Source organism: Lissotriton helveticus, chromosome 5_1 (genome assembly GCF_964261635.1).
Source record: "Lissotriton helveticus chromosome 5_1, aLisHel1.1, whole genome shotgun sequence".
NCBI classification, from domain to species: Eukaryota; Metazoa; Chordata; class Amphibia; order Caudata; family Salamandridae; genus Lissotriton; species Lissotriton helveticus.
Genome location: NC_136065.1, coordinates 145,700,969 through 145,724,741, shown reverse-complemented (window position 1 = coordinate 145,724,741; position 23,773 = coordinate 145,700,969). Strand labels below are relative to the sequence as shown.

Below are 23,773 nucleotides of genomic sequence, written 5' to 3'. Positions count from 1 at the left end.
GTGTGGCTGGTGAGAGTGTTGAGGCAGCCTGGACCATGTGAGAGCTTGATTAGATGGCTGACTGGATCCGACGGATCACCTGGAATGTTCAGGGAATATCCACTCCCTCAAGCGTTCTAATGTCCTGGCCTACTTGAAATGAAGGGTTGAAATGAATGAGTTTCTGTTGGAGACATACCTGACGAAAACGGAGGGTAGGGCGCTCCGTATACTATGAGGGGGGGGCAAATGTACTATACTGCTTAATCAGCCTTTGCAAAGGTGGCCCTTACTCGCAATTCCCTTCCAAATGCATAAGCTGTCATTGACCTTTTGGGTCGATCTGTGTTAGTGCTGGGTCGGTTAGACAGCAAGGATGTCGCCTTGCTTCATGCGTATGTCACGAATATGGACCAGTCCTCCTTCTTTACTAACTTGACGTCCCACCTGCCACAGACAGATGCTGCCTTACTAGAGGATTGTGGGGGTGACTTCAACTATGTAGCGGATCTCGCTTTGGATAGGTCACACCCCACTCTGCGCTTGGCACCCACGGTCAAACTGGCAGGAGCTTTTCATGCTTGGGCTCAGCAGTGAGGCCTTATCGATTGCTGAAGGGCGCAAATTCCCTAGGTCCGGGCTTACTCCTTTAGGTCTGGCTTGCACAGCTTACAAACACGGCTGGATGGGGTGCTTTGCTGCGATGCAACTAATGAGATGGTGGTGGAAGCAGAGTACCTGGCGAGAACTTATTCTGATCATTCCATCCTGCTATGCACCTTACAGTGGTGTCTTGCAGATCTTGTATCCCTATTTGGAGGTTGGATCCAGCCCTGCTTGATGACCCAGTTTTCCAGGCCTCCCTTGATGAGCAGATCACTAATTTCTGGCTCGACAGTCAGGGTTTGGCATTGTCTGTGGGGTTTGATTTGATTTGATTTACAGACTTATAAAGAGCAGCGTATGCTGAAGGGCGTCTTGGCGCTAGGACTAACGGGAAAGCTAAAATTCTGCAGATTCGATTGTACCTAAACCTATCAGTTCTTAAACAGCCATGTTTTCAGCAGACTTCTAAATGACATCAGGGACTTGCAATTTTTTTATCGCCAATGGAAGAGAATTCCACACCTTTGCAGTTCCTACAATGAAACTCCTTCCCCCATCCCCCAGCGAAACTGCTTGTACCTATGGACTGACAGTAGTTGTGCCTGTGCCGACCTTAGATTTCTAGATGGCATGTACTTCTTGAGGTGTGTTCTCAAATACAGTGGCACTTTCCACTGTAGTGCCTTATATGCCAGACATTGTGCCTTGAATGTAATCCTCTTTCCCACTGGCAACCAGTGGAGGTCCCTCAATCGATGAGTTACAGATTCATGTTTAGGAATATCCAAAATCAATCTTGCCGCTGCATTCTGCATACGTTGGAGTCTGAGTAAGAGCTGTGACTGGAGTCCCACATATAGGGCATTTCCATAGTCCAGTCGTGATATGACCAATGCAGTGACCACAGTTTTTAAAGTATCCCAAGGGATAAATGGACGGATCTTCCTTATTATTTTTAAAATGCCCCAAAAGGTAGAAGCAAGCTTATTAATTTGACCTTCAAAGGTCAATCTTTGGTCAAATAGTACCCCTAGGTTCCTAACCTTTGTGATAGGCGAAGGGCAATTGCCCAATTCAGCCGGTCACCATCTTGGGGACCAGAAGGAGGTGTTGGACCCTAGTAGCAAAACCTCTGTCTTGTCACCATTTAATTTAAACAAAACAATATAAAGCCAATACTGATAATCAATTTCTCTTGTTTGGATAGAGTCACCTAGACCTACAGACGTGACCTTTTAGTTATTTAAATACTCAATTTTTTATTTTTCGACATCCATTAAATCATAGTTTTGTTTATATTAACTTTTACAAAATTTGTCATATTTACATAATAAAAGGAACATTCCACAAATATTCTCACATCCTACCAATTTCCATAGCAATACAAACACACTGTCACACTATACTTAACATACTGTAAACAACAAAGAAACTCATACATCCAAACACACTTTATACCGCATTCACAATTAGTGGAGGAACTGTGCGGCTAAGTGTCTGGCGAAGGTTACCATTTCCGTTTAGGTAGTGCCCACACTTTAAGGCGTGTTGATAAAGTGTCCATTATAATTTGTCTTTGCAGATCCTGAATAAAGTCCGCAATATATAAATAGATCGGCTGATCTGTTTTAATTAAATTGAGGTAAGCCTCACTCTCCTGGCGGCAGTGATAGAGAGGGATAGGAGCTTCTCCACCTGACATTTAGAGTAACTCAGAGTTTTCTATTTTTTTTGTCATTTACAGCTTTTTAGGTCCTGAGAACACCAGATAAATTGAAGGTGTTCAAAACGCGTCGACTTGCTTTTTTTGACCTATTGAGTGTTTTCAAGTATTCGATTTTGAACTGTACAAGAATTATGTAAATTATGCACCATAGGTCTTGGGATTTCCCAACAAATGTATTTATGTTGAACCGTAAATTGTGAATGTGGTATAAAGTGTGTTTGGATGTATGAGTGTCTTTGTTGTTTACAGTATGTTAAGTATAGTGTGACAGTGTGTTTTTATTGCTATGGAAATTGGTAGGATGTGAGAATATTTGTGGAATGTTCCTTTTATTGTGTAATTATGACAAATTTTGTAAAAGTTAATATAAACAAAATTATGATTTAATTGATGTTGAAAAATAAAAAATTGAGTATTTAAATACCTAAAAGGTCACGTCTGTTTAGGTCTAGGTGACTATCCAAACAAGAGAAATTGATTATCAGTATTGGCTTTCTTTTGTTTTGTTTGTATTGTGGGGCTCTGCCTTACTGATTATGAGTCCAAACCCTGGTTGTTTATCACCATTTAATTTAAGGCAATTATTCTGCATCCAAGTATTGATCTGTAGCATGCAGATATTAAAACGGTTGGCTGTCTCCTCGATGTTATTTGATACCGAGACTACCTCCTGCGTATCATCGGCATAGGAGATAACCGAAAAACCGTATTGCCTTATAATCGCTGCCAGAGGGGCCACATAAATATTAAAGAGTGCAGGACTCAGGGATAAGCCCTGAGGCACCCCATGTGGCAGTCTGAACGATTTAGAAGCCATTCCATCCATTTCTACTACAAACGTTCTATTTGTTAGAAATGATGTCAGTAAGGTAATGGCGATGTCTTGAAATCCCAATTCTTCTAGTCTACCAATTAAGATTTCATGGTTGACCATGTCGAAAGCCGCAGATATATCTAACAAAAGCAAGGCGGCCTTCTTTCCTTCATCCAATTTACTTCGTATTTCTTCTGCTGCCATCACCAGGGCGGTCTAGGTTCCATGGCCTTCTCGAAAACCGTATTGCGAGTGATCTAAAAGATATCCTTCGGAAATGAAAGTTGTCATCTGCCTGTTAATTAGTTTCTCCAACACCTTAGAGTAGAAGTCTCTTGGAGATTGCCCGATAACTACTTGGTTCTGTAGGATCAAGGTTGGTTTTCTTTAGCAAAGGCCGAACAGAGGCTGTTTTCCATAACTCTGGAAACATGCCTGATTGTATTATTTCCAATAAGACTGTTCTAAGTTGCTCAATGATCATTTCTGGAAACGGATGAAAGACTTTAGGCGGGCAAGGATCAGATGGAGCTCCTGATTTGGTTGTCTTTACTACTTGAGTGATCTGATCCTCAGTAGGTGGGATAAAGGAAAAACGCGTGCCAGAGGTTGGTGGATGTAACCTTGGCATATTTCTCTCAGAGGATGAATTATTGCTATCTCTGAAAGTTTTCTATACTGACTCAACTTTATTGGTGAAGAATTCTCCTAAGACATTACAAAATTCCGTGTTCTCTATCTTCTGAAAATTTCCTGGGAGTTTAACTCGTTTTTTCACAGCATTAAACAATTCCTTGCTGGAGTTCTTGGCTTCCAGAATTTGCCGAGTGAAATATTGATTTTTTTCCTCAATCATTTTTTTATAGTCTGATAAAGTATGTGCGGATTCTACTTTCCTTGCCTCCGCATATTCGACTCTCCATTTCCTTTCGAATCCTCTGCATACTTTTTTCTGTTCTCTAAGTTTCTCTGTAAACCAAGGTTCATATGGTTTTTTCCTTTTAGATAGTAAGCTCTTTTTGGGGGCTGCTATGTCTACTACTGTTTTAACCCAGGAATTTACTCTATTAACCATAGCGTTGGAGTCTAAATCCAATTTAGGTTTTGATGTCAGTAGTTGAGCCTGAAAATTTGAAATATTGATTTTATTCCAGTCCTGATATACCACTGCGGCCTGGGTATTCATTGGTGTTATTTATTGCCAGTTATCCTGCACAGTAAATACTATGGCTTGATGATCTGACCACGTCACCGGGATGACTTCCGACACTTCTACCCTGGTATTAGATGTAAAAATTCCCTCCAGTGTATGCCCTGCAATATGTATTTCTTGCCTAACAATCTGCCTCAGGGAGAAACTAGCCATAGCGTCGATAAATGCTGTGATGATGTTATCATCTTCCTTTTCCAGATGATAATTGAAATCTCCTAGAACTGTGTAATCTGAACAGTTTATACTGCCTTCCAGAAATGGGCCAATGTTTTCTATCAATGACGTTCGCGCTTTTGGCAGGCGATCTAAGAGAAACCCTTTAATCGTGTAGTTGTTGTTGATCTTTATCTGGAAGGGCAATGTTTCGCAATCCGGTGAGCCACTGCCCACACCTCCCTCCACTCTCAAGCCTTCTCTAGAAATGAGAGCAAGCCCCCCCCCCCGCATGTTCTTTCTATCAACTCTAGTCATAGTATAATGAGTAGGAAGCGCTAATAACCGCTCTGGGTTGGATGCTTTATCCGCCCAAGTCTTAGGTTATAAAGGCCAAATCTAACTTTTGACTGTCTATCAGCTCCACTAATTCTACATTATGCTTGACTGGTGAGCGTGTGTTAATTAATTCTGCTTTAATCCTGTTGTTATTGGCCATCTCTGTCGATTTTTCATGAGTTCTTGGGTTCCTTACTGTCTCATAGATAAATTGTAGTTTACACTCTTCACAACTCTTTGGCTCTTTCTTTAAGTTATGTGCTATACAGCAGGAGGTTTTGCTCTTTTGATTCTGTATTAGCAATTCTTCCTGTGAATATGTTATAAAACTCTGTGCTGTTGGGGGAAAGCGCACAGGGGTTAGGGCACTAGGCGCGGACCCGGCGTGGACGAGCGCAGACGGGCTTACCTTAGGCACACCTTTGGCGCTTCCGCTGCTCGTTCGCGCCATCCTCACCTTTATCCCTCCCCCCCGGCCAGTAAAGACTAGCCCGCTGACCAAACTCCTCCCAAAATGGCGTTCCGCGACTTGGAGCGGACCCCGGGGGTGCAAACCCCCGCTAAAGTGCAGTGCCAGCAGTATTCAAAGTAAGTGCAAATTTTAAAAAGCAGTGTTCAAAGATCTATTTTAAAAACAGCTACATTTTATCCAAGAATTAATCCGTTTTGTCTCTCCCGGCTGAAGCCTCAGGAGGACTACAGGAATCCCGCTCGTGACCTCCTCACCTTTATCCCCCCGGCCTGTAAAGACTAGCCTGCTGACCACACTCTTCCCAAAATGGCGGTCCCGCGACTCGGAGCGGACCCCGGGAATGCGAACCCCCGTTAAAGTGCAGTGCCAGTAGTATTCAAAGTAAGTGCCAATTTTTAAAAGCAGTATTCAAAGATCTATTTTAAAAACAGCAAAATTTAGGCAGCAGGAGGTGGTTCTCAATGGGCTTCCTTCCGACCTAGGGGAGACATTAGAGGGCAGGGAGCAGAAGTTTTACTGAACAGGAGACACTGCTTACAATTGCGGAGCGCTTGCGCTAGTATGACTACAGAGCATATATTTGCAAAGCCCACACTGAAAGGGATGAATAGGGAGCATGTTATCCTGGCTCCTACAGGAAGAGAAATGGGGGCACACTATTCTTCAGATTAGGGATTCGGTAGGCGATGAAGTGTTCACCCAGGAGGAAATTAATGCTGCGTTCCTGCATTACACTGTGAATTATATTCTGTGAGCATCGTGGTTTGCGGGTCAGATGTCTTGCATTACATTGCGGATTCCTCCTCTGTGGTCGTTGATTCCGCAGTGGCGGACTGACTAGGCACTAATATCACTGTACAGGAGGTGAGGGGAGTGATTAATGAGGTGTCTCGGGGGAAAGTCCTCGGGTAGGACGGGTTGCCCATAGAATGCTGCATTACTTATTCATCTGCCTTCGCCTCTAAGCTAGTGGAAGTTCATAACGGTGCCTTGCAGTGGAGACTACTTCCACCCTTTCTGCGCAAGGCCACGATTGTGTCTCTTCCTAAAGATAGGGGCCTGGTTTTAATTGATTCTTATTGCCCTCCCCTGATGCTTAGCGGCGATTATAAATTCCTGAGTAAGGTACGGCATGTGGGAAATCTTATTCACCCTGATCAGACAGGTTTCATACCTTGTCTACCATCCGCCAATGGATTAATATCCTGAGCCTGTGGGAGTTCCTTCCGTCAGACTCACTGGAGTTCTTGTATGCTGCTCCACTTGGTATAGGGGTTTGAGCTACCTTTAGTTTAATGGACTAAGCTGTTGTATACCCAGCCGATGGCTAGGATTAGGACTTGATCAATATTCTTGGTGTCTCTTGGTAAGGATAGGCCTAATAAAAAAACACTGCCATTTCACATGCTCACGTTTTCTTTAGTTGCCTTCTCTTTAACACACCATGACTTTTGACATACATTTGCGTGTGTGACCATGCAGGATAACATTTGTTGGATCTGCACTGCTTACATTTCTCCTTCGTAGGCATACTATCACGATACCTTGAACATTCAGTACAAGGATAAAGTTTACTGCACCTATGTTATTTATGTACTTGTCCGTAAGGCGATGACGCTAACCAACTAGCATAAACAATTACGGCCTGACGGGGGTTGTGATATGGCCCCATAGGTTTTATTGTTTTAAATACCCAACCTCTTCCTTGTTTAGGCAGAGGAGCACTCAGCTGACCCTGCTGGGTTTCCACATGTCAGAATTCCAGCTCTCCTGATTCCTGTGTACGAATACGAAGTATGTCCAGCTCTACACCAAGACTACGCTTGATGACACTTACTCACAGATAACAAGGAGTTTGTCCACCCGGCAGAGATTTGGCAGATGACCTGCCCTAGGAAAGACTAGGTTAGGGAGCGCTAGGTGGGAGTATGAGTATACACAGATATTCTATCCCTGCATGTATCCACCGCCCTGATTCTGGCAGAGAGTGGGTAGGTCTGGCGGCGCACTTGCTGCTCCGCAAGCGTGAGTATCCTATTCGAACTCCTCATACTACGGGAGCATCCAAATTTACTTCACTCTGACTTTGTCTCCGGCTATCCTGCCTGGACTCATCTAACTTGCTAAAAATATGCCTTTATGTTTTCTTTTTGCATGACTTCGATTCAGAACACTAGGTACTTCCCAGTGTCCTCCCTGCCAAGAGTTGTTGTCAATTGCTGCCAACCCTAATGGGGTGAGTGTCAAAATATTTCTGCTACCATGGTGGTTGTTGTTCCACCACAAAATGAGCTAACCAACCACCATAGCTCTTTTTAATTAACGCACCTTGCACTTTACACTGATAAGAGGTCACAAAGTGTTTATTGCATGCCATTCCTTTAGGGAACACTCCATGCTTTTCATGGATTACTCTAGACTATATGTATGTTTAATATGTCTAATGTATAACAATTTATTTTTATAGGTTTGTCAGCCAACTTCAGGTACCTCACTGTAGGTTTTAGGGTTGGTTAATCAGGGTCACACTACCAGACAACCAACCACTCTGTAGATAGTTTTTTAGTATTCTGGTCCTGACAAATTGCCATTTCTTCTTAGGACTATTCAGGCAAGAAACATGTTGACCATTTAAAATTGTGTCACCCCTGAACATTATTTCAGCAGTGTGACACCTTTGTTTTAATTGGGTTAGAGGTCTCGTTGATTAAAGTGTTTCTCTGGAGAAACTCCATATCCCATTTTATTCCACTACTTAGAGCACCCACTTTCTTCACATCCATCTACACACCAAGGCCTTATACCCAGACAGCACCCAACGGCACTTTGGAATAAAAGATCACCGGCAAAGAGGCCCTTATAGGGAGCCCGTCAGGTATTTCAGCGCCGACCTGACGAGGAGCATGCCCTATGAAGCATGACACCCAGACGGTTGTGTGAGGGCCCTAATTCCAATAGGGGGAATCCCTTATTCCTCCTGTAACCTAGGATTGAGGACCGCCTCGTCCTGTTGCCCCCTCCTTCTTCCCTTCTGAAGAACTGCATACCTTCTTGTATTTCATATATTCACTGTTATAGCACAATGGTGGAAGTGTTTATCCTTTTCACTGTTTTTGAAATGCTAATCACACTAATCTGTTTCATTCTACTCATAATCGCAGCACACTTATTTTATGAAAGAATTAAAAATGCTTCAATAAATATTGAAACGTCTTGCTGAGTATTACTTGTGTACTTCTTTGGGTATGCATGAGGGTCCAAACGAAAAGGTTCTAGATCTGTTACCATGATTTTATTGGGAGATCAGGGTTGTCATGTTCTGAGGTTGCACACAAATTTGTTGCACTGTAAGGTTAGGGGTACGGATGGTGCACTGTGGCAAGCGAGTGTAGGAGAGTAGGATCTGCTTACTATGGTTACCCCCACTTTTTGCTGGTGTTGCACTGTTTTTCGACTTTAGTCTGGCTGGGGCCCTGCTAACCAGGACCCCAGCCTAGCTGCTTTCTCTCTAAATTGATTGCATGTACATTAGGTACGCTCAAGTTGGAACACTGGGTTACCCTTGTGAGTCCCTAGTATATGGTACCTTTGGTACTAAGGGCATAGGTACCCCAGAGGCCTTACAGGGGCTGGAGCATGTATTATGCCACCACTGGGAAGCCTTCCAAAATGGCACCACAGGTCTGCTACTGCAGCCTGGGTAAGGTGGTTCAGGCTCCCCTTACTAAGATATAGGTTACCTATATCTACCTTTATCACTGACACATATAAACCTATAAGTCACCCCTGCTGCTGGACGAAACTCTGGCAGGGGATGCCTGGACAATAGCTTTTCTGTAACAGGGAGGTGTAACCACCTCCCAGACAGGCTTTAGTGTATTGGGGCTGGGTGGGTGCATTCAGTGAATGCCTTTCACACAGTGCTGAGGGCACACTTGGTGTCCCTGTGCATATCCCAGTTCAAACCGGTTGCAGAGGCACTCAGCCCCTGCTCTGGTGCGAAACTGGACAAAGAAAAAGGGGTGTAACGAGCCCCCTCCCTGAATCCACCCATAGGTGGGTCCCTAGAGTACGTCCAACCCCCTATCTTAGTATAAGTATAGGAACCCAGTCCTTAGGACTTCAGATTACACCTGGACGAAACTCTGCAACATATATCCTGGAACTTCGACATTCTACATCGACTAGAACACGGAAGAATCTCCCTTGGGGTCAAGGAGTGACTCCCCTGTTCAAACAGGCACCTAAGAAGCATTTTGCCGGTCTGCATTTCCAAGGCTCCCGCCGGATTTGAGACTCAGGACACGGAATTCCAGACTTTTAAGATACCGACACGAGATCCCAGCAAAGCTGAGACCATCTGCCCTCACAAGTGACATGGGACTGGAACTCCTGGACACCGAGCACATTTGGCAAGTGCATCGACTTCCCGAGCGTTTCCGAAGTTGTGCATTGGGTTACTTGCAGTCCAAGCCCCGAGCACCATTTGCACTGAAGATTGTGGGCCTACAATCCACGAGTGTTCCGTGGGCCCGCTTCTAGCATTTCCGCTCGAGGCTCCTTCGCGATCCCTGGTCCGTCGACTGGTGGGTCCCCACAAAGGTAACTCTACTGTTTCTCTGGCTTTCCTGGTTGCTCCAGATGTGCCCTGACTCCCCTCCAAAGGGTGAGTCCCTCAGACCTTGCTGGTCTACACCGAAGCCAATCTTTGCTTTCTGCGTGGGTTGCTGTTGCCAAGGCTTGTTGGGTCCAATCTGGAAACCGACACTGCAGCACTCGACATCATTCGTGGGACAGCTCGAATCCAGCTCCTGGTTGTCGTTGATGCCTCCTGGTCCTCGTGGTTGAAGAGTCAAGCTTCACCTTGACCTGAAATCACCCAACATCGGTTGGCATCTTCTCCTTGACGTGCTGGTCACTTTGTCCTCTCTGCTTTCAGGTTCTTCAGATCTTCAGTCCACCCTTGGATCCACCCAGACACATTCGACTTGGTCGCCAGCAGCACTTTGCAGCAGATCGCCATTGAAAACCTCGACGAAACCTGACACCAAAAGACACCTATGCACCCGGCTTCCCTGGGTAAGGTAATTCGAGTACTCCGGTGCTCCCGTGGGTACTTAGTCTAGAACTGCCTAGTTCTAAAGGGGTTTGCTCCAAGTGCTCTTCTAAGTGTCCTTAAGCTGTAATTTTCCAACCGTGACTTTCCTCTTAGACGTTAATGGTGATTCGTGGCTGTGTTTAGGCACTGCACGCGTCCCCCGTGGGTCCCCTGTGTCACTACCTTGGGTGGTTCCTGCTGACCCCAGCGGTTCTAAGGGCTCTAGGCCTTGTATCTATGTCAGTCGTGGTTCTTATACCACTTTTTTTAGTATATGGTTTGGTACGCCCCTAGGGCTAATCATATACTGTGCTAATTTAGTTTGTGCTAAATAAGTTTACTGAATGTACTTTTGCCTCTAGCCTCATAAAGAGACTAGAGGGATGTGTTTAGAATAAATACATATATTTTATATAAACATACCTAGTGTAGTTCTCCTTTCATTTGGTCATTCATGAGATTATAGACCGGTAAAACAAGCTGCTTTACATTCCTTCAAGACTTAGACTGAAGGCTGCTCTCCACAGCTACCACTAGGATAGCTTTCTATATAGGTTGTCTTTAAACCTACCATCAATAAGGGTCGTTTGGACTGGTGCAAGGTGCCCACTAGAATAGTGGACAGCATATGGCAGGCCAACTTCTCACAGCGGGGACATAGGCCAACATATCTTGAGGGTGTGTACAGATTCAGCCTGGCACAACCCTGACATTTATGTTGTGTCTACTTGAGAGTCGCTGTGTATTGATCAGTGGAGCTGCTCTATGAGGGTAACAATTTGGGCCCCTTATGCCGTGCGGCGTTTGATTGGATTTTGGAGTACCCTCCACCTATCGGTCAGTGGTCGGATAGCCATCTCCTTTCTTTGTGCCCCTGTTGGGGGAGTTCCCTGGAGCATTCTTTTGGGAACTGGATATCATCCTTCTTACCATGTACTAGCAGTCCTCGAGGCTCCCGAAGAAGTTGCAAAAATTACACTTGCCTGTTGACGAGAGTGGAATGGGTTTTCTGGAATTAACACTTTATTATTTAGTTGCCCAGTTACAATGGGTGGCTCAGTGGTGGTCAGTGCTCTGGGATGCAGTGGGTCATCAGAAACATGGGATGCTTTCTAAAGCACTTTTGAAATGAATTCTGTTAAAGCCTGCCCTTGCCACGATGGTCCGCGACAGGAATGTGTTAGGATGGCACAGTATGTGTGGGCGAGGGCATTACAGAGGACGCACACCAAGGTTCCATGCACTTGCAAGCCCCCCCTTGAAGATCTGTCTGTACTGGCAGCATCTGGGAGCTGGGCTGGCTTGCATCAGTGGACAGAGGCAGAGCTCACTATACTGGGTGAGGGGTGTGGTTAGTTCCTTCCTGTACCAGAGGGAGATGTATGACATTCCGGTAGGGCTATTTCTGCTACATGGGGCTTTGTTTAGTAGGGACCTTGATTGGTGGGGGCTGGGTTCCGAAGAACCTCCAGAACATGAGTATCTTTGTTATCTGTTCCTTACAACGGGAAGAAGGAGGGCAGTCACGCTTCTCTAAAGGGCTCTGGTGAAAGGGGGGCAGCTGGAGCTGTCCCAGCTGCACCAATACTGGGAGGCAGATCTTGGCTACATGTTTGGTGACTCAGCCTGGAGAAAGACCCTGGCGTTCATCCCTAAGGTGTCCCAAAATGCCAGATTTAAATTCATTCATTTTTTCTTTTTGCATTGGGCGTACCTCACCGTAGATGTATACATGGCATGTTCCCTGGTGCTTCGTCGACTTGCCCCAGATGCCACATGGATGATGGAGGATTCTATCACATGGTATTAATCTATCCAACTTGGCTCCATACTGGGCTCTGTCGGGCCACGGATAGGCGCTTTGGCTGTAGCCCACAGCAGTGCTTGTTGCGCCTATATAATCAGAGTGTGGCCTGAAGGGTGAAGGACAGGTTTGCAGATCTAGCGCTTATCCTCACATGTTGGCAATTGACGATGTGCTGGAGATCTGTCAGTGGGCCCGACCTGCATAGATTGGGGGGGGGAGGGGGAATTGGCAAAATGGACGGACTGCAAGAGGGAGGCAATCTGGAGAGTGGAGTCTAGAGGAGTGCCCTCAGAGGTTTGCTTACCGCTGCTGGAGCGCTACCATTGTCCTCTGGCCCTGCTTCTGTTGTCTGAATGCATGCTGACTTGGTTGGGAGAGTGGTATTTGCCGTTTGCTAGATGAGGGTGTGATGGGAGTGGCAGGGGAGCACCGGATAGCTATCTAGGACTGTCTCTTTATCGTTCTACCCCTGCAGTGGATAAGCATTGTGAGATGCTGTGTCGGCCTCCACACGCTTGTTAGAATCCATGTTTACAGTTTCTTTTTATGCTTATGGCTGGGCAATTTTTTGTTAGCTCCCACCCTGGAAGCCCACACCTGACTTTCTATGTTTGATGGAGTATAATTGTTTATTTGAAAATCCCAATAAAAATATTTTAAAAAACAAATACTCTGCAACACTCCATGCCAATGCACTCTACAGGAGTCCACTCTACTCCACTCCACTTCACTGGTACCCCCTATTCCATTGCACTCTACTCGGTGCCACTCTACTCTGCACCACTCTATTCTATGCCACTGCACTCTACTCTGCGCCGCTCTATTTAATTTTACGCCACTCTGCTCTATGCTAATGCACTCTATGCTACTCTACACTGACAAACTCTCCAACACCCTACTCTGCAACACTGCACTTTACGCCACTGAACTCTGTGCCACTCTACCCTGCACTACTGTATTCCTTTTTTTTTTTTTTTGTTGTTGTTGTTGTAAGGGATTCCAATAAGAGAGCACTCAACAACCATAGAGAGGCCCTTTTTGAAGTACACCAGAAAGAACGTGATGATTTGATTACCTGTGTCACCAGCTTTACCAGGAATTCCAACTTCATCAAAAAGACCGTTAACAAACACTGGGGCATCCTAAACGCAGGAGGCACTATACTACCCAAACCCAGGTACGCCTTTAAACGTACAGCAAACCTCAAAGATTCTTTGATACACACACGCCCTAAGAAACAACATAATAGTGGGCAACAAACATTATGGCACCTCCCCCCAGTAGTCGGACACTACCCGTGCGGTGGCTGTGCAGTATGTCCCCAGTCCAGACAATGTAAAGAGATCAGACTTACGGACTCTTTCACTTGGAAACTCAATAAACACACCAACTGTCTTAGCACGAAATGCATCTACCTACTGATTTGCCCCTGTGATAAGCTATATGTAGGTATGACCATGAGACAGGTGAAATTGAGAATAACGGAGCACAAGAGTAACATACGGTGCTCCAGGACCCACACGAGACTGTACGAACACTATCAACAACACAACCACTTTGCAGACAGCCTCCAGTGGTTAGTGCTTGAGTCTCAACCAGGCATGTCCAGACAGACATTATTTAAATTGGAACAGAGATGGGTGCATCGCCTACAACTGGACACAGTAGGACTTAATGATTCGGTCCCTTGGGCCACCGTATCTAGGTGAACCACTTTCTACCCCTGGTACACCCTGTATCCATGCCTTTCTAACGTGAGTGGACCTGAGGGATCAGTGGCCACCTAATTCACAATCCCTAGCTATCTTAACCTTGCCCCCTTCCGTCCCCCGTCCCCCCCCCCCCCCCCCTCCCCCCAAAAAAATCAACCTTGGGAAACGTGCTGTATTCCTGCATATGTGGTAACCTGGTTGGACCCCAAACCGACAACCTAACTATCTGAATAGGATACAACGCTCAATGCACCCTAAATAGACCACACAGCAGACTACTGAGTACATCAATAACTTGCCTAACACGGCCACCCGAGCAATAAGCAACATCCAGTCCATTTAGCCCATCAATGTTAGCGACTTTGCCCTCTCAATCATGGCCGCTGCAAAATCACCATTGCTCCACACTAGATCCGGGGTCGTAGGTGCGCATGCGCATAACGCACAACGCTGATCGCCTCACCACTCCATCATGGCCGCCACGTTTGCGACCTACTCCATCACCTGGAGTTCCAGTCTGCCGACGCGCTTGTGTATGACGCGCGCTCAATCAAGACAGATGACACTACTGCCCAAGGGCTTTATATGCGGTCCCACTCATAGACCCTCTACCAGTTGCTCCGCACTCTGACCAGGTGCCGCGAGCGTGAGGGGTAGGTTTCTCAGCATCCCAGCGCCCGGACTAAGGTAAGCCTGCGAGCGATCTCTCTTCCCGCTTCCCGTCCCCTTTCTCTCCCCCTCCCCCTCCCCCTCCTCACCCTTCGTCCTTCTGGTGTAATCGGCCTCTGCCCTGAAGGGTATATTACACCCTGGTACCCTCGCTTGTAGTTGAACGCGGACTACACCGCGCCACTTACGTACTCTCCATCTGCCTTGTAGGCTACACCTCACCCGGTCAGCTACAGGCACAGTCATCTGCTGACTCTATCTACAGCCCCGCTGGGTGAGCCACCCGCCGCCACACCATAGACAATGCCGCTGACAGCAGTGGCCTTGCACCTGACACCATTCCCACTTAGTTCTCATTGTGGGAGCCTTGCCACCTCTGTTGCCCCACCGGATTACTAGGATGTAGCCATGATTAATGGTAGAGCCAAATGATATTTATTCAACAGGCACCCCTGTCTTACCACATACCCTTGACATCTCAACCACATTCCCTGCTCCTTTACATTCTGCAGGCACAACCGCCAGACAGCGCTGGCCTCACGGGAGCAGACTGCGAGGCCCTTTTAGTCGCCCTTAGGGTAAGATACTGTTGGTTTGTTCCCACTGGTGTTCCCCTCGCTGGGGTGCTGCATGGATGGATTCGGCGGCTTAGCTTTTTATTTACAACATTCTCCATTGAGAGATTATAGTCGTATTAACAAAGAACCGACTATGAATGAGTTGTTAAAATGCACTCCCTGCACGTTTTTGTACCCCGTACCCTTCAATGTGGAGAGCAATATATCTCAGAGTGATCTAACACTTTATCAAAGTATAAATTATTATTGTGAGATATGTTTGAACCTGTTTCTGTTCTTCTGTTTTCCTTTTATTCCACAGGTCGCATAACTAGAGCAGGACCTTAGGCCCTCTTTTCAACCGACCCAGTGAGGTTGTATCTGTGTTTTTCTTCTTTTGTTTGAAACCCCCCCTTTCACGTGTAGTACTCTGTTCTGGTCCTGACGAATCGCCGGATGGCGAGAAACATGTTGACCACATCAGGGGGTAGAGTTAGGTTCTGATACTTACTACAGTCTCTAGCTCCCCTCTCACCCCCTTTTAATCAGGGAAGCAGCCACGCTAATAAATCCTATTGTGGACTGGTTACCCTTTTTAATACTCACATATTCCACACTGACTACACTATCTTCCCTCTGACTCACACACACCATCGGCAAGGAATAAAAGACCTCCGTTAAAAGGGTGCCTCTTAGCACCCCGTCAGACATTGCAGCGCCGGTCTGACGAGGAGCAGTGAGCCAATGATGACACTGGACACCCTACGGTCAGGGTGTGTTCCACACCTAAACGCCCTGGGTGTGTGAGGCTCTCTAATTCCGACAATGGAACCTCCCAGTTCCTTGACTCCACACTCTGTATGAGATTCTCTCCACTATAATATAACCTTTCGTCCTAACAAACCCCCCCCCTCCCTTCTCCTCGGGGAACTTTGTATCCTTCTGTGCGCGCTACTGTATTCCTTGCCACTGCACTGCATGCCACTTCGCCGTATGCCACTCTAAATCCCATCACTCTGCAGTACTCCACCCTAAGCCACTGCACTGTATGCCGCAGCACTCTACAGCACTATATTCTGTAACACTGCACACTACACCACAAAGCTCTTCGCCACTCTATTCTGCATTACTGCATTATTTGCCACTACACTCTATGCCACTCTACTTTGCACCACTCCACTCTACGCCACTTCACTATGCAGTACTCCACTCTACTCCACTACACTATATGCCAATGCACTCTACAGCACTATACTCTACAGTGCACCACTCTACTCTGCACCACTCTTTGCCACTGCACTGTATGCCACCCTACTCTGCACCACTGCACTCTACTACGCAACACTCTAATCTACGCCACCGCATTCTACGCTGCTGCATTGTTGACTGCTGAATTCGATGCCACTGTACTCTGCGCCACTTCACTCTGGAACACTCTACACCAATTCACTGTACACCAGTCCACTTGTCTCTATTCCTCTGATCGCCATAGTACGCGACTCCGCTCTATGCCACTCCAATACATGACACTCTTTTCCACTCCACTCTATGACACTGTACTCCACTCTTCGCCATTCCACTCTACGACACTCCACGCCACTCTCCTCTACGTCACTAACTTTTAGCAATGCTAAACAGGAGCTACACTAGTGTACAACATGGCTAAAACACATTGGCAAAGCCAGTAGCTCTTGCATACGTGAGACTAATGCTAAACCTTGGAAAAGGCATGGAATGGCACACAGAAATTCCATGTCTGATTGAGTTGGAAGCCTACTATAAGCAGTCTAATTATCCAAACAGTAGGCACTTCCTGGTCACAGACATGTCTATATGAGTGCAACATCAGGATCTCACAATATGTTGGCACTTAATTTTGAGCAGCGTGGACAGCATTTTCTAAAATGTAGGCTTCACTAGAAGAAGGATCTGAAAGTGGATATTACTGAAGAAGGATGGAATAGCTATTTGTCTTCAGTACCTGAATGCATAATTGGATTGCTCAGTAGATTTTCAGTACAGAACAAATGTTTCAGGCTTTGCGGGAAACGTCAAAAAATGAAAAATATGCAAACTGATTACAGCTGATGAATGACGACAATGTGGAAAAAAGTGGTCAGTTTAAAACACATGCTGCTTTTTGTCCTAGAACAAATCTGTTTTGAAAAGAATCCGAAAGAAGCTTTGGCTGATATTCTGAGAATCTGTATGTTTGGATGGACAGTGATCATTTTTTAACAATGTCTATAAATGGCAAGCATCAACTCAGTTAAACAAAATATTGATGCAATCATAATAGGGAACCCTAATAGACAAAAAACAATGTTTTGAAACTGGAAAGGACACTAATTGCTACCAATTGGATGAATTAATTATGTAAAATGGCAAACTTAGAAAGAGTACTGCACTCTGCAAGAAATAGACTCAATTTTTTCAGTAGAATCTTGGAAATGTTTTGCTTGAATAAATATATAGGTGTTAGTGTAGAGAACAAAATCTATTATGGTTTGTTAATAATTGAGTATTTGTACTGGTAATTATTTTAAACTGGTGGGAAATTATAGTTTGTTTATATACTGTTCACACATATATTTGCATATTAAGGAAAGTAAAGTGTTAGTTTATTTTCTTGGGTTAGAATTATCTATGGAATATCAATGACTATTTTTGTTACTTCTTCCAAAAACTTTCTAAAGTTCTTCATTGGTTTTAGATGACTTATAAAACTGACTAGCAAAATGTAGATGTTTTTCTTTTCTTTATAGTTTTTTTATAGCATATTACATGGTGCCAGACATATACAACCACTTGTAATGAGTTTTCCAAGTCAGCTGTTATTACATTTTAGATCTTTTGGTTCCACGGATTTCTGTGAAAACTAGGGTTTGCCATTTTTGTTATGTTAGTTCTCTTTATCTTTTAATAGACGAATCTCTTTAAGTCCCTTGTAGACCAAATTTGATGGACTGTTTGAGTTACATTCATTGATGTTCGTTTCAAATAGACTGTCCCGCAAATGTGCGTTTTAGTAATTTCCATTTAGCAGTTTCCATACAGTATTGAGATAAGGGTTCTGCATTAAACTATGAGCTGGCCATATGTATGGGAAAAGGATGGCTGTATGATCAGTCCATATGTTTCTATTAGGTGCTCTAAACATTATGTATATTGCATTTATTCAAAAGATTATCTAATGTGTTCTGGGCTTTACAAATCGGTCTAAGCACCAGTTATTTGTAGCACTTTTAATACTTTTAAGCAGCTCTTACTATAGACAGATGTGGATCATGGATCGGTAGGTTCAAGCCATCTGGTTATAAAATACTACTTTAGCTTGTACAGCTAAATAAATAGGCACTGTTGTAATGTTTTGTGAATGGATCATATTCATACTGCCAATATCCACAATTAGATAAATGTAGTCTATTCTGACCTCTAGAACTTTACAAAAAGTAAATCATTGAAATGAGAAAACCTGCATTACTAAGTGAGCTCTCTATTTTGTGTTTTAGATGATCATTGTTACCATGGATTTATATCTATAATTAACAATAGAACAGAACACTGACAGAAATTCTTTGTAAGATTCACTATCTAAGATGTATCTATCCTCTGTGTACAAAGTAGCAGGTTCAATAATTTGCAAGGACACTATTGCCACTTTATGATCGTTTTTATACTTGGAATATTGTGATGTTTACTTTCAGGTAGACAGTAATGAAGTTCATCATTGTAAACCTCCAATGTCATATTTTCATACAATGTAGACATCTTAATTGTGTGAGATGTTTTATGAGAATATGCTTACTGGCAAGTTTTGTATTGCTCTTACGTATTGTTGATGTTTTAGCAATGCATCCAGTTGTATTTACATTCAGTGAATTATTCTGCTGTAGTTCAACATCAGAGAGAGAAAAGACAATGTCAACCACTCATTCTTGGTCATTTTCAACGTTCACAGGTACAATCAAAGTGGAAATCCTTCCAAAAATTGAAACAACTGGACTTACAGCCGAAGATGTGTCGGAGCTTACAGAGCAATGTTACGCCACAATGAGAAGCACCTTTTTCAGACTATCTAACAAAGAGAACAAAGTGAATGGACCAAAACTGTCTTCTAAATAGGATTTATCTAAACAATTGGAGCATGTTCACTTTTTGCCAAAACTCAGTGTTTCCTTTATATTGTACGTTGGAATTGATGTGAGATTCTTCAAAGCAGTTCACTCTACATCTTCTACAGTTTATGCACTTTTGGCAATATGTGCTTTGAGGGACCTCTTTCACAGAGTCTAACCCATGCACACGGTCTTAACCTGGGTCTCACTTGCCTTCACTGTATTTAAGTATTCCACCTGCATTAATGCATAATTAAACAGTGTGTTTTGTTCGATATTTGCAATATTCCAAAATATGGACAATGGTATCAATCTCAAAGAAGTGCCAGAAAGAGACAATCTGAAAATGAATCCCACTTCTTAACTTGATCGCAGTTGTCATAGGATTATGGCTGCATAAGCCCTGATGATAGAACTGGGCCCGAGTGTGTCTTATTCGATGTACCATCACCACTAATGCTCTCAAAGAGATGACAAACTATTAAATTATTAATGCCTATGTGGCACACCAATAGATATGAAAAAGTACACAGTTGTAGTAAATCATTAACTGCCCTGCAGCTAAAATCAACAATAGTATTTAAAAAAGTTTGACTAGTTTACCCAAGTTTTATTTTTTTTAAAATATTTTATGTACATTTTTGTGAATTTCTTTCTAACTCTCATTGAGACCCAAAATGCAAGGATTCTCATTGCTAGGGCCTGTAAATGCTGAAAATATTAGTAAGTGTTATTATACATGTATGGCCAACTCACACACCCGTGTGTGGCAGTGGGACCATGTGCCAAAGTTTTCTGGATTGAAACATTCCATTTCCTATCCCTTGGGTCTCTTGTAGCATGATGCCTCCCAGATTAGATTCCTCATGCCTCACAGTTATTATAGTTTATTTATTCGGCCAGAAGCTACTTAGGTAGCAGTTTTCCCAAGGGTTGTAGATCATGATTCCCAACGTATAGATTTGGGAGGGTCAGTTTCAGCCAGTCAGTTCACTTACAGACATTTTGAATCGTTGGTGAATGTGTAATAAATTCACATTAAAACGCTGTTTATTGGTCTTTTCACCTGTCCTCGAAATAGTGCTATGGAATTTACTTAAATGAAAAGTAACCGGACAGGGCATAATAATCAATTTGCCTTCACGTTTGATTTATTAGTGTTAATCCTATTAAGACATTGCACAATAAACCAATTTAGCTATACCTCCATTACAGTGATAACATAACTAAATTCATTAAGGTGTTTGCCGTTGATACACAAACTCAAAAGAATAATCACTGTTAGTTCAAGACCCTGGCACCACCTTTAAATATACAACTTCACAGTGTTGCAAAGAGTATTACTGTGGCATCTGCACTGATGATATTGGAATATTGTGCATCTGTGTATTGCATAATGTTATTGGTTTCAATTATTCTTTTATGTTAGATAACAACATATATTTGCCAAAGGTAACATTTAATTTGTTTAAAACAATGGTAATGTATAAATAAACATTTTGTAAATAGGGTTTTTTTCTGAAACGTTCCTACGTTGCTGACTTTTAAAGAAAGCTGAATATGTCTGAAGTTGTGTACTGTAGTTTCTACTTAAGAAAGATCTGCTAATCAAGCTGTATTTATTTAAAAGGCAGGATGGAGAATTATTTTAAGTCTGCAGTCAAAGTATTGGTTAGTGTGGATGCAGTTTTGCAATTTGCTTTGAAAAGTTTGCAGATGTTGTTTGCCCTAATATAAAGATAAATTATAAAAATGTACAATTGAACAGATGTGATATCGGAGCTATATCATTGACTTCAAATGCTGCCCTTATGTAGCAGAAGTGAGGCACGTTTTTGGGTTGGGTTGGAAACATAAGTTTTACAAGGGGCTGGGAGAAATTTGAATTTTTGCGATCAAATGTGGTGATAAAGCGACACACCTTGCCCAGTTAGCAAATGTTGCTGTGTTTACCAACATTGACCAACTTTACTTGTGAAAGACGTTTCCATATACCAGATGTTTTTGAAAGTGAATTTTAATTTCGATAAATAACTTTCATGCTAAATTTTGGGGTGCTTGGACACCAACTTTTGATAGATGTGTTCTCTCGTTATTAGTTTTAATTGTTTAAACTTTACAAATTCAGGAAGGCAACGAATACTGCAAATTTTCAAAGAAAGCATTACAAAGTTGTTGCAGAAAGGCCTTCACAACTTTAGTGTTACCTGGACTATGGCTAATAAAGTACTTTTTGCAACAGTCGCACAAACAATTAACAATTGGATAAAAAGAATTCTCTTTTGACCAAACCTTAATCAACAACCGGTTATCATTTTTACTAATTCCGTATTACTTTCCCATATAACTCACCACTTATTGAGTTGAAAAATGAGAAAGAGTTGTTGTGTATGTTTGAGCATGAGGTTTCAAGGCTCTCTGTATATATTCCACCCAATATGGTTTGTGGTTTATCTAGATTGTATGCTGCTTTTGGACGATATCCATGAACTCTTTGTCAACACTTTTAATTTCTTGTTTATTAAAAGATATAAAAATTAAGGTGGTGTTGACAAAAGTAAAAAAACTTGATAATCTTGGTGGTCAAATCTCCAGTGCAGGTTTGAACATAAACTAAATATGCTCAATATATCTATTTATTTTCTAGAAAAGGACATTGTTTTATCTCCTTATCATGTGGATGTTTTCCATTAAAACCAATGTTCTCAACTAGTTTATACTCGTTTGGAATTAACAGAATTCCTTAGCTGCTTAAGCAAATTAGGCATGTTGCAGGATTGCGTTTTCTTTTATCTTTCATGTCCAGAATAATGAGGGTATCATAATTGCCTGATCCAGAGAAGTCTACTGGAAGAGCTGCGTTAATGAATGGAATTTGAGAACGGAATGTGTGTTTTTTTAGAGGAATACGTGGAAAAATAATGTTCGAAGAACGGTGAATGTATTTAGCAGATTGTTATAAAGGAGGCCTTTATATATAAATGATTTTGTTGATTGTTCCCTACCTTAAAAATCATAAATACAACTTTAAAAAATATTAAGTTATTCATAATGTATTTTTATAATCAATGGCTTTGCTTCCTGCACAATGTATCACATTGGGAACTGTGGAATAAAGTTTTCATAAAACTGAGATTTGTTTTTGAAAATCCTGCCCTCGGTGTATAGTTCTAAAATAGAGGGATTTTTGCATAAGTTGAATATGTCTCAAGACATATCTGTTGTACTGTGTCTCATTAACATATGCAGACTATGTAATATAATATTATCATGCTCAGTGTGGCTCCTGGAAGACTAATGCTCTAAGAGTTCATTTTGTATTCATGGTTGAGATTGTGACCCACTACTAAAGTTTGTGGCTATTTGACTATGGCACCATTTTCTAGCTAATGTCCCAAACACTTAGCTACTATTTACATATCTGTGTGACTCTAGAATGCACAAGGAATGCTAAGTATTGTTTATTTAGTTATAGTTTGAATGAAATTAGATATTCTTAACTGTGCTTGATGAGGTCGAACTGGGTACGTCCTGGCCTTAATTTTGATGTGTTTAGTAAACAAAAACACCCATGAATATTGTTTCTAGGACTACAACATCGGCCGTGCTGAATCCATTCACTCCCTAGTATTGTCACAATTCCTAGTACTTTGCAGGAGGGCACCTTGTTACCTTGAGACAGCTGGCATACTGCTGCAGTTACAGGGTTAATGGTCAGAGTAGGGACAATCACCCCTGTATGTGCCCTTTAAATTCTCAACAGGTTCCTGGTGATGGCAAAGATTAAGATGAGGTTTGTCTGCAAATACTCAAAGATTACTGAAGAAAAAGGTCAAGATACTTTCTGAAATTGATTCCTTACTTTATGTTTATCAGCAGCCTGTGCTACGTGACTGCGTACATGATCACAAAATGAAACATCAAGAAAGTTGAAGTGTTTAAAATGTAGGTATGTGCTTGGTGTTGTTCATTTGTCAGGAAGGGTCTCACCAGTCGACCGGGATCCAACAGTCAGAAAAAGAACAATTTGCCAGCTTCCAAAACATGGTCTAGAAAAGAAATGGAATGGTTTGTGAAGCAGTTCAAATTTGAGGTACAGGAAGTCTGTGACTAACTGACGTTCACCGCAAAAAATAAAGTGTTATATCTACGGGGGAAACTAGGGTACCTATAACATTTTGTCAACACTCCATTGCACCGGCAAAGACTGGTGAGTACCTCTAATCAGAAAGAGACACTAAATGTGCTGTCACGGCTGGACAAGGAAACCCGTCCCCCCCACCTCTCCTTATATAGGCTCAGAGAATTGCAATAGAGAGTTGAATGTGCCAGTGCATCTCTGTGTGCCAGTGTGGATATTGAAATGTGTTCAGTGGTAGTAAATATGACACGTAACTATGGAATTATCTCAGTTATATATTTATATATTTCCCTTATATTGTGTCATAAGGAACTGCATCATGTACAACGTTTTTATGTTTGTAAATGTGATTATTGGCTTTCGTTTTGT

General features: G+C 42.9%; 1 protein-coding gene across 1 annotated transcript in view; it reads left to right on the top strand.

The window, feature by feature from the left end:
* Nucleotides 1–22,396, top strand: part of AGPAT2 (1-acylglycerol-3-phosphate O-acyltransferase 2) — a 492,970-nt gene extending 470,574 nt beyond the window's left edge. Inside the window, exon 6 of the mRNA XM_078641925.1 lies at nt 19,107–22,396. Within this exon, the coding sequence (XP_078498051.1) occupies nt 19,107–19,270 (164 nt within the window). The 3' untranslated portion in view covers nt 19,271–22,396. The remainder of the gene's footprint in view (nt 1–19,106) is intronic.
* Nucleotides 22,397–23,773: the final 1,377 nt, after the last annotated feature.